Source organism: Neoarius graeffei, chromosome 25, assembly GCF_027579695.1.
Source record: "Neoarius graeffei isolate fNeoGra1 chromosome 25, fNeoGra1.pri, whole genome shotgun sequence".
Lineage (NCBI taxonomy): Eukaryota > Metazoa > Chordata > Actinopteri > Siluriformes > Ariidae > Neoarius > Neoarius graeffei.
Window position 1 is genome coordinate 46659675 of NC_083593.1, and position 12440 is coordinate 46672114.

At 44.1% G+C, this 12440-nt stretch overlaps 1 protein-coding gene across 2 annotated transcripts in view; it reads right to left on the reverse strand.

Annotated features, from left to right (window-relative positions):
- The window catches only part of letm2 (leucine zipper-EF-hand containing transmembrane protein 2), a 51092-nt gene that overhangs the window by 20689 nt on the left and 17963 nt on the right, over positions 1 to 12440 (reverse strand). For both annotated transcript variants that reach the window (XM_060908326.1, XM_060908325.1), the window contains exons 5-8: positions 11835 to 11975; positions 1159 to 1362; positions 915 to 1034; positions 644 to 763 (exon numbers count right to left, since the gene is read on the reverse strand). In XM_060908326.1, the coding sequence (XP_060764309.1) occupies positions 644 to 763; positions 915 to 1034; positions 1159 to 1362; positions 11835 to 11975 (585 nt within the window). The remainder of the gene's footprint in view (positions 1 to 643; positions 764 to 914; positions 1035 to 1158; positions 1363 to 11834; positions 11976 to 12440) is intronic.

Here is a 12440-nt window from a genome sequence, read left to right on the forward strand (position 1 = left end):
ACACTACAGAAAGCACAAACAGCCAGTAAAGAGTCTTATGGAATCACGCGTTATCTTGTGGTAGCGAGACTTCGTTCCACTTTTGATCATGCGCACACCGCATTGCGAGAATCCCGCCAACCGGGAAGTAACATTTTGTTTGAAAAGCAACTTTCACTAGCGACTGAAAAGATTCTGAATGGGCGCTCCGGCAAGATCAACACAGACACTTGCTGTGACGTGCAGCCTCATGAGGTATTGGTGCAGACTGCTAAAAAAGCTGTCATGGAGTACAATTCAGAACATTAGAGTGACACTTTGTGTTTTTGTCAAACATTGGAGCTTTGTATTCATTCTGAAGGTTTATTGTTATTAATATTGAATAAAAAGTAACTTGGATATATCATTGTTAATTATCATTCAAATTTTAGGCAAATTATTTTAATTTGCATCTTATAAGGATTTTATAAAGGGAAATACGGATTTTGGAGGTTGGTTATACAGGTTTGATTGACCGAAGGTTGACATGTATGACGACTCCTGCATCTTAGGAAGAAGGAAAAGGAGGAGAGAGAAAAAAAAAAAAAAACTCTACCTTTGCCCATCAGTGATGTGTGTGAGCAATCAAAATATATCTTTTATATGCATTTCAAACCCTACGTACCTCCAGTTTGGGCACAGGAGGAATAACAGGAACTTTAGGTTTGAGGTCCGTCAGGTACATGGCTCTGGAAAGCAGCAGCAAAGATGGAGGAACGTTTTCCTTCAAGTGCAGATCCAACCACTGCAAAACGCACAACACACCACGACATTAATGATATTACCACTGCGTATACCTTCATCAAGAGTAAACACTTCAGAATTCGTTGCAGATCCAGTCACATGAAGCATACAGCACCTACTGGTCGTCTCTTCACCGAGCTATGATGTCGTACCTGTTGCAGTTGCTCTCGTAGCTGATCTGTAGTGAGGCCGAGAGATCGCATCCCTCGACTTCTACACGCAGCCTGAAGCTCTGCTACAGTCATCGCTGAGACACCTTCCTTAGAGATCATCTAAAAAAAAAAATTTAAACACGATTTGGGGGCGGGTGTTTAAGAAATAATTAGTACACAGACATTTTACTGACTATATTACAAGTCATGAGCTACAGACGCACAAGCAGCAACTACTCGTTACCTCGTCGTCAGCTTTGATAGTGCGCAGCTGCATCATGAGCTGAAAGCGCAGCAGGTTGTTGGTGCCGATGGCCTTCAGCTCCAGCAGTTTACACAGAGCCACAAGCTGCGGGCGCTCCAAATGCTCCAGTGTCAGTTCATCCTCGAACAGCTTGGAGAATTTCACGAGGTCTTTCGTGCTGGGCTGCTCACCAGTGTGTCTCACCTGGACAGAACAACCAGAGTGACAAAGGGTTTATTTATGCAGTCACGAATCAGATTTGGGCGAAATATTGACAAAAACGGGCTTTATTTCTATTTTCTCCCAGCTCTGACTTGACAGTGTGTGATGTCACATTATAACTAAACAGGCCCGGCGCCAGGAACAGTTTACTAAGGGGGCAATTAGAAATCGCAAGGGGGCAAATATTTTTCATATAGTGTGCAGTAGTGATGGCGGTCTGACAACATGTTTCAAACAATTAACTGCACCAACCACAAAACCACGGCCCCGAAGGTCGCTTTAGTACGGGAAAATCATGTGACATATTACCAGGGCAGTTGCGCTTTATCAACACCCATGCCCACCTGTTAACCCTCCCCTCCGATTTTCTCACAGACACGCGTTACAACCGGAAAGATGCCAAACATAAAACAACACACACAAACCTACAGGCAAGTCCTTTAAATTTAAAATACATACAAATAGCTCCGCGGCATGAAAACAAAACGTCAATGCAAGTCTAATGGCCCTTTTCCACTACGCTTTTTCAGCTCACTTCAGCCCGACACGGCTCGCGTTTCGACTACCTCAGAGCAGCACGACTCAGCTCGCTTCAGCCCTACTCAGCACCCAAAACTCGCACGGTTTTGGAGTCGGGCTGAAGCGAGCCAAACCGAGCCGAGTGGGGCTGGGGCGTGAGCAGACACTCCCCTATGCACTGATTGGTGAGGAGGAGTGTCCTCACATGCCCACACACGCCCCGCGAGCACGCTGGGATCTGTAAGGCAGCTGGGCCATAGAAGGTTCACACTGCACGCTGCATGCTGCACACTACACGCTACACGCGTGTAAAGAAAAGTGGACAAACGTAGCATGACTTGCTCTGGGCCATAGAACGGCGTTCACGTTGCACGCTGCACGCTGCACACTTCACGCGTGAAGCGTGAAATGAACATGCACACTTTTTTCTAGGCGTGAAGATGGAAATTCCAGTCAATGCATGCGGTCACCGCCGCGCCAGCCAATCAGAACGGGTCTAGGGAGATAACTCTATGCTTTCAGGGGAAAACTTCAGAAAAAATATAATTGAATGGTATAATTGAAAAATAGTTCTTCATCGGGATTGTCAAGCAGATTATAGAATGTTCGGTGAAATTCACCACGGGTTTCTCTCAGAAGGAAGTGTTCTCGGCTCCAAATTCTGTTCCTTTTTCTCTTCCTCTGTCTCAGTAAAAGCAGAATGAGGCAATCGTCGTCATCCGAAGAGTCCATATTGTTGGTTACTCGGTCAAAGTAGAACAGACGCAACACGTGAACATCCAAGCATGAAGTTTAATGGCCCAGGGTCCGGTTCTTCACGTGAACGTGTAGCGTGCAGCGTGCAGCATGCAGCGTGAACCTTCTATGGCCCAGCAGCCTAAACACCGTAAACCCGGAAGAAGAAGAATTACGAATTACGAGAATTTCTGAAGCCTTATGCGCCTCGCCTCATCTATACGCTCTTGCCAGTATCTGTTGGCGTTGTCGGTGACAACAAGCCACAGCACCAAGACCAGCAACACTAACGACTCCATGTCCACCATGTTTATCGTTTACTATCCGGGTCGTGAGACTACCGCTTAAAAGGTCACTGATGTCACTGTTTGCGCCGCCTAACGACATCACGTGACGTCCACCCACTTTCGCTAACTCCACCCAATGTGTCCACCCACTTCCAGCCAGCACGGTTCAGCGCGGTTGTAGTCCAAATGCAACTCCAACAGCCCCGCTCAGCTCGACTCAGCCCAACTCAGCACGGCACGGCTCAGCCCAACTCAGCCGCGTTGGTAGTGGAAAAGCGGCATAAGGTACTTGGCTCGGTGGCCAAAATCATAATTAAAAAAAAAAAAATCAACAGACCCCGCGGCTGCACCAGTAATAGCCTTCCTGACTCGCACCGAGTCAACGCTAACCACTTAATCCGCGATCCCAGTTTAGGTGTGTAGGGGACAAAACACTCTGAAGTGATGAATTTTCACCCCCGCTGCATGGGGGGGGGGGGGGGGGGGGTGTGACGTCAACGACACATTCTTACGCAATTTGTGCACAAAGCGGACCATATATGAACACATACACCAACATAAACGGAGATAAACTTAGCCTACAAAGAAAGAAAATGGATTCACAATATTGTGATTGAATTTGTTTAATTCGGTGGGGGAAAGACTACTCCCGTAAACTTGACTGCATATTACAGGATATTGCAGAGACACTGCACTTGTAAGTGTCATAACAACCAATCAGATTTGTTCTACCGTGCCAGTTTTAGTAGTGATTTATGTGAAATGTATTTTTGTGCAATGCGCAACCACTTAATATTTCGTATTTGAAAATGCAAATTATTAATACGTCTATAATACGTTATATTTTCATAAGAAAACAATTAAGTGATCTGAGTCTCCGTTGAGGGGGCGGGGCTGTAGCCACGAGGGGGCGACGCCCCCTTTCGCCCCCCCCCACGGCGCCGGGTCCGTAACTAAACCGAGACGAGTTGAATTGAACAGAACTGATTAGGCTTCTGTTCATTTCGTTACAGCACATGCCGTAGCTCTCCAACAATAAGATTCACTCTGTGAGGAGCTCAGACTGAGCGAGAACAGTTTTAAACAAATACCTCATACCCTGTGTTTATTACACTGGCTCCATACACATCATGATCTCAACAGGAAGCCCAGAAAAGATTAAGTAGTAGTAAATAAAAATATTTCCACTCATTTTATGGTATTGTACTGTACCTGTTGTATTTATGGTTTTTATATATCGTAGGCAGAACAAGAGTGCTCCGACAGCACCATATCCCCCGCTGGCAACCGAGCCATAACTCTGGTAAAACGCGACTGAATTGAACGAAATTAAAATATGCACATTACCGACATATAACAAAGAATCCTGTCAAGTTTTGTGAAATTCCTCCAGAAACTGAGAAAGGAGTTGATTTCAGAAGGTGAGTACCCTTCCTCGGACAGACATCGCCATGACATGATGATAAAAATTGTGAGGGAAGTTGATTTCAGAAAGCAACCACGCCTTGATGAAATTAACAAACTTGTATTTTGGCAATCAAGGGCAGAAGTCTGGGAACATTTGCCCAAATTAAACAAAATGTCAATATGCGTATAACGGTCATATAACAAAGCCTTTTGCCAAGTTCAGTGAAATTCCTCCACAAATTGAGAGAGGAGTTGATTTTAGAAGAACGTACACCCTCATGAAATTGTCAAAGTTATTTAATCAAGGGTCAAAACTCCGGGAAAATTTTCACAAACGAATCGCAATGGGGGCGGCACGGTGGTGTAGTGGTTAGCGCTGTTGCCTCACAGCAAGAAGGTCCGGGTTCGAGCCCCGTGGCCGGCGAGGGCCTTTCTGTGCGGAGTTTGCATGTTCTCCCCGTGTCTGCGTGGGTTTCCTCCGGGTGCTCCGGTTTCCCCCACAGTCCAAAGACATGCAGGTTAGGTTAACTGGTGACTCTAAATTGACCGTTGGTGTGAATGTGAGTGTGAATGGTTGTCTGTGTCTATGTGTCAGCCCTGTGATGACCTGGCGACTTGTCCAGGGTGTACCCCGCCTTTCGCCCATAGTCAGCTGGGATAGGCTCCAGCTTGCCTGCGACCCTGTAGAAGGATAAAGCAGCTAGAGATAAGATGAGAATCGCAATAGAATAGAACAGCTCTGTCATTGTAAATAAATACAACTAAATTAAATGCAATCCTTGGTGCGCAAAAAAAAGGCATCTAAAAACCTATGAAAATAATACAAGAAACTAATAAATATATTAAAAAAATTAAAGTTATTTAAAACAGCAGTCATCACTTGCAAACATTCACATCCTGTGGTGTGGAGGGTAGGGATGGCGAAAACTAAAAAAAAAATCTTGACCGACCACCGAGCCTCATTAGCCGGTTAAAGTCGGTTAACCTACGAGTTTAAAATTCCAGAATTGGAATTATTAGAATCTATTCTAAATCTAACTGCGAGCATCCGCACATTCAGTCCCAGTCGCTGCCCTCCACTCACATTACCTTTTCTACAGCGCGAAACATTTAGTCAAACGCGGCACTCATGTCGAGGGGTTTGTATTGGAGCGGAGGACAAATGGCTCCAGCTTAGAGACAGTTTCAGTTGGCCATGATGGCGTTGAAAATAAAGTCAAGTGCTAGAAGAAGTACATAACATTCAGTGATGGGAATAACAGCGTTAAAATAAAGGCTGTTATAACGCCGGGTAATCTAATTAATTAGCTACAATCGTTATAACGCCATTACCAATACAGCGGTCTCAAAAGTAGCCAGTCACCGGCGGCAAATCGCCGGCTATGGCTTGTTATGCCGCCGGCTATTGTCAGTCGAGTCACAAAATTTAATATTAAATATTTCTGACAGCAAAAAAAAGTTGTGAACGTAAATTACATCCACTATGTCATGTATGTCCATTGCCGCGTCAACCGTGTTTACATCCTTGACATGCGTGCAGCCATTACTGCCACCCGTGTTGCCAAATTGCGCAGTTTCCCGCCCAATTTGGACGGTTTTAAGTGCATTTTGGCGGGTTTTGAACATATTTTGGGCTGTAAAACGTCAGCAGTATCTGGCAACATATATTTTTTTTTTACTTAATACAAGAAATTAATGGATGCCAACGTTTTTGCCAAAATGGTATTTTATTTTCCATTGTTTAGGCAGCTTCAGCATCATACTGTGAGATTCTGTTCAAATTGTTTTTTTTCTTCTATGAAGCCTGAGCCATTTATTTTATTAGTTTATAATTATTGTTTAATTTAGTCTTCAGGAGAGACTGCCTGCACACAGTACTAGTATTAATAGTTTTTTTTTTCTTACATGAAAGCTGAGGCATTTATATTATATTTTAAGGTAACTTCATGTTGTGCTGTGAGGTTCTCTGCACTTTAACTTTTGAACCAACAGGTGCATTTGGATAAGTAAAGCCTATTTTTCTGCATTTTTGTAGTCCTGGTAATCTTTTATATTGGTAAAATTGTTTATAGGACCATTTCTCAGTGTCTGTTTTTTTAATCAATAGTTTTTCAGTAATAACTTAATATTTAACATATCACTCAATTTTAAACAACCCCCGCGCCTCCCCCATGGCTTGCCCCCATAGTCTCCAAAATTTCTGTGGGAAACACTGGCGTGCGTAACAACGCTAATCAAGCTTAAGCTAGACGACCCGCCTCAAATACCTGTCCCGGGTAAATGTTATCCCAATTTTAGATGGCCTGTTCCAAACCATCCTGCCCCATGAAAAATTCGTACTTGCATCTCTCTCTCTATCTCTCTATCCCTGAACGCTTTGCGTGCATTATGTCTGCCGCTGGCAGACATTTTACCATTTTGCACCCTGCTGTAAATTATTTGTACCCTGCTATTCTCCCAAACTTTGAAGCCCCTGCCAATATCAACACGCCATTACTGCATGGTATTGAAGTTGCTCTGAAGCCGTCACCGACTTGGCTCACAGACATAAAAGCTGCGTTTGTCACTCCCCCTCCAGACACCGCTGTCATTTCATTCTCTCCCCTTCCCTCCAAAAGTCGGCATCTGCGCCTTTAGTTTGTGTGGAGAGATATGATCTGCAATAACATGCATTGTTGGCTACAGACCGAAACGTACTTTCAGAATGCACTGGCCAAGGCAGGACTAAACTCAATGTGCCTTCTAATAATAATTTAAAAAAAAAAAAAACAGAATAGTAATTTGTAAGCTAAAAAGCCTGTGTCTACACTTTTCTTTCGCCGAGTGGCAGCTGTCTTCAACTGGGGCGGGAGGGCGGGACATGACTGAATGGGTGTTTCTGATTTGTCAGCTGTCGTCCTTACACCGCATGGCACGCCCCAAGCGTTTACAACACAGAATTCCAGGTTCTCTGCTCCAAAATCGGCAGCTTCAAAACGATTTTTTTTTTTTTAACCGACAACCAAAAAAAAAAATTTAACCGGTTGACGTTGATTCGGTCAACCATCGGTCAAACGGTCATCGGTTAACATCCCTAGTGGAGGGCAGTGCATGAGCCCATATTGTATCATATTTGTATTATTGATTGTACAGGCTTGCTTTATTCAATGCCCTTATGGCACCGGCATAGAAACGGTCCCTAATCCTGTTTGTCCTAGCGGTTTGCCCTGCAATGTGTGTATTACTGTCATAAAACAAGGCCTTTTGCCAAGCTTCGAGAAATTCGTCCAAAAATTGAGAGAGGAGTTGATGTCAGAAGGCAAGCACACCTTCATGAAATTGTGAAAGCACAAGGTTGTTAATCAAGGGCTACAACTCCGGTGAAACGCGACCGAATTGAACAATATGCGTATTCCCGACATATAACAATGCCCTTTACCAAGTTTTGTAAAATTCCTCCAAAAATTGTGAAGGAAGTTGATTTCAGAAAGCAAGCACACCTTGATGAAATTGCCAAAAGTACAAGTTTGTTAATAATCAAAGGCATAACTCTGGGAAAATTTGCCCAAATTAAACGAAATTTCAACACGCATATACTGTAACTCTCATACAACAGTGCATTTTACCAAGTTTCGTGAAATTCCTCCAAAAATTGAGAGAGGACTTGATTTCAGAAGGCGAGTACCCTTCCTGGGATAAACGGATGGGCGGAAATCGCCACGACAATGCCCCTTTGGGCCTTTCAGCCAGCGGGGGATAAAACACACCATTATGGCCAAAACCTGATTTGGGTTCAGTCAAAGTGATCTCAAAGTTCCCCCCCCCACAATACACCTCACATATACAGATCCAGGGCTCTCAAGTTTTGAAGTCAGTCCAGAGTGAGATTTTGTCAGGAAGGGCAGGGGTGGTGTTGGTGAGGGGTGTCGGGGGCAGCGCACAGGGGAGGTGTAGGAGGGGTTTATGATTAGTGTTGTGTGTTAAGTGTTAGTGGCAGATTTTGAGGCCTTCGGTACAGCGGTAGGGGGCTCCTAGCCTGGGAAATCCCATGCTGCTTTGCACAATCATTCCGATCTGAAAAGACAGCATTGAAACTATGGTCTAAAGGCTCGCCTGAGTTAGGGAGCCAATCAGAGAGTGGGGAGGGGTGGAAAGACGGTGACGCGTACTACTCGACAAACAGAAGCTTGTAGTTTATTTGGGACTGTTTACGGATCACATTTAACATGGCGGCGAGCGAAACGAACCAAACCAGCTTCTCTCATATTTGCCTTGCACAAACGGCAGTAATCGTTCGGTGCCATTGTTTTCCTATTTTTGTTTTGCATTCTCTTTCTCTTTCCTTCTCTTCTTCGCCTCTTCGTCGCTCTAACTACGTCACCGGGTACAACTGCCATGATTGGCCATGGGCTACGTATACGCCAAATGATAGACATTCGCAACGTCCAATAAACGGCCGTTGACAATCGTAAACCACACCTCCCCTACGAGAAATTCAATAGGCGGATTCCAGACCATATTTCACTTGTGATATGGTCTGGTGTTAACCAGACTAGGGGGCTCCCACTTGAAACACAGTGGTTCCAGGCCTGCCATTTTAACAGCCATGATTGAGGAGAGAGTTCCATCAAGGGCAACGTGTAAACAGAAGCGCGTAACGATCCACTACTATATCTGTATTTTGCAGTTTGGCACGTACCCAGTAAAGGAAGAGATTTATAAAGAAAAATATATATCACACTGAGTTTTCATTCAAGTGTGTAACACTAGGACTAAAAACAGGTGTCAAAAATAGCTGTTGAAATTAGCAAGGATTCAAGATTGAAGTGGCGAGACAAGCTCACAGACACTGGGCAAACTGATAGTTAACATTATTAGCTGGAGACAATATTCCCCAACATCAGCTCTCATCATTTTTGTGATGCAAGTACTAATTTCGTTCAGGAAATACAAAATCATATGATGAGATGATTTACTGTACAGTAGGCTACTCATTGAACATGGCACTCCTGCGTAGTCCAATGTGTGTCGGTCTGCACTTCACCGCATCATCTTCTTTGGAAAGTTATTGGCGGGATCTCGTAAATTTTACCCGGATACAACAATGCTATTTTTTGATTGGCTGTTTGGTAGCTACATTTCTCAATTTATAGAGATCTTGCAGTCACGTGACCGGAAAGTACACAACCGCCATCTTGTCGGTCAAAAACACCGCTGAATACTGCTGCACTCGTGTACAGAATGGATCAATTTCAACCGACGGACTACACGGCTCATTTTTCTAATGAACAGATAACTAGATACATGTCTAAAATAAACAATCTACAGATTTGTGACCCTTATGGCTTACCGGACGGAGTTTTCACGACCGGATTTTGAACTGCCAGCGGAATACCCGGACGTGTATAATTAACTCATTAACTTTCCCTCGCTGTTCAGTGGTGAAGCACTGTGTGCTTATAAATCTCTGGACAGTTATCTTTACAGAAATTCAGGATTTGTCAGCGACTCAGATGTGGCATCTTGTAAACAAGAATCCTCATTGGATGGGTAAGTCACTTAAGTATTGAGTATAGCACTGACCAGCCGATTATAGAATAGAATAAGGTAATTCCAGCTGTAATTCCAAATCGTCCGTCTTGTTTACATGGATCTGGCGTTGGAGAGGTAGAGGCTTGGCAGTGGAGATTTGAGTGGCTGTTTTCTGAGCTTAGTCAACAGGCCGGCTCTGCAGCCTCGCTTTTGCTTCTGCTCCCGGCACCGCCTCCTTCGCTTTGCTTCCGATAACAATCCACGGAGACCCTGCTGGTCTCGCTATCTCGTCCGGAATGTTTTTTTTTTTTTTTCTCGTCCGGAATGTTGTGCATGTCATGGAAATCGCTACAAACCGTCATTTTCTGCTGGAAACCAATGTCCAGTAAGTCCATACGGTTGTAGTGGATATTGAAGTCCGGTACAGACGAACAACACGCAAAAATACACACAAAAAACATAAAAAACGTGCACAGGTAGGGAGAGCTTGTAGCCGCAGCCGTTGTAGTAGAATTGTATATAGTAGGGTTTTCCAGAAGAAAAGGTAGAAGTAAAAGCAGAAGTAGAACCAGAAGTAGAAGGCGGAATATGGCGTTTGACCGACAAGATGGCGTCTGTCACAATCTGGATCGGCTGTGACGTCACATGCAAGTGCTCCATTGACCGGTGTGTGGCAAGCTATTTCTGAACTCTGCAGGAAACCGCTTGATGCCTGCTCTTCTTCCACAGTTTAAAAAATAAAATAAAATAAGCGGTGCACCGTGGTGGGCGTTGTCTTAGTAATTTCTGTGCGTGAGAGATACAAGGTTTGGAATGTGAGCATATGAACTGCGTGTGTCTCACGCCCAACGCGTGAGACTTGAGAGCCCTGCAAATCAAACATTCCCCATTAATGTTTCGCAATAACCTCGAATAACCTTTTCAGAAACTAGGTGAAGTGTTAAATACAATTTATGCTGTGTTCACACTTATACCGGTACGAAAGTGGTATAACTGTATCGATACAAAGTATACCGGTACAGTTTAGTGCATCTGTCCACACTAGCGAGAAATGTTTGCGGTTTTCTTTCATGGTAGTTGAAATGCGCGTGCGCGAAATGTTTCCGTGGTTACCGAGTAACTTCCTTCTGAGAATATGGCGGATGAAACAACGCGCGTGCGCTTTTTGTTGTCAATGTACAGTCTGTATTTCTGGTGGTCATTTATTCAGTTGAATCGTATAAAACGCGCGAGGCAGTTGAGAATGAAACAAAAAAAAACGAATCTCCCTTTCTCCTCCTCACTTTCTCCCTCTTCCCTTCTCTTCCCCTCCCTTTCTCCCTCTTTCCCCCCTTTCTTTGCTCCATGTAGCTCCACGGTCATTTTGAGCCATTTTGACGTCTTATTTACAGCTGGAAAGCACGTGCGTATTGTATTGTATGAATAACCCGGAAGACATAGGAATGGTTCATTGCGCTTGCGCATTATATTTGTATCGATACAGAACCGCTTCATCTGTCCACACTACAGCGAAGCGCTACAGTACCGATACTGTACCGGTACGAAACCCATACATTTGTGGGTTTCGTACCGATACAGTTATACCGCTACAGTACCGGTATAGCTGCTAGTGTGGACAGGTGTTGCAGTACGAAAGTAGTTTTGTATCGGTACAAAATCCCTAGTGTGGACAGGGTATAAGAGAAATGCTTATACCTGAGAGACGACTAACGTCAGACTCAGATGTGCATCTCCGAGTGGTATAAAGATGACCTGAACATCAGTTACAGCACTGATTTCAACTCACTCCACTACAAACGTGTTACAGTTTCAGTGTGGCTCTCGTATCAAATGACACAAACAAAACAAAAAGCATTCCTTGTGTTTGTTAGAGAAAGTGGGCTGAATACATAAGCCTCATCCCACTTCTACCAAAAGTATAAAAACATTACTTGATAGGAGGTGTTAAGAAAATAGGGTCGCCTCCATTTTCCATGGGGACCTCAGCTCTCATACCTGCTGTAGATAAGTGGAAAATTTCTGCGTCTCGTCTCCTCCCACAGCCGCTTTGTTTCTGCGGGCCATCTCGGCAATAGTCTCCTGCAGGAACTTCGCCAGCTCTAGTTTAGCTGCCAGTCCCTTCTTCTGCTTCTCCACCTGCAGCATCGATTAAAGATATAAATGACAAAAACCTCATCCTTCTTTCATCTCAACGCTCTAGCTTGGGGGAAAAAAAAAAAAAAAAAAACCATGGCCCAATAACCACGTACACCAGTGATTCCCAACCAGTGTGCCGCGGCACATTAGTGTGCCGTGAGAGATCATCAGGTGTACTGTGAGAAATTATCCAATTTCACTTAATTGTTCCAAAAATTATTATTTATTTACTGCAAATAATTTGTCTTCGTTCGTCTATGCCAGCGACGTATAGTGACGGGCAGAACAATTAAATACTCTTCCACTAGATGGCAGCAGGTAGCTAATTAACCTGTGTATCTACCTGTTGCCATTCAAACAATAGAATTAGTAATGCTTCAGGTGTGACGGCGGTGATGGCGATGGATAAATATTTGAAAAGAAAAAGTACACAAGCCAAACTGGGTCCTGGAGAAAATTCTGACC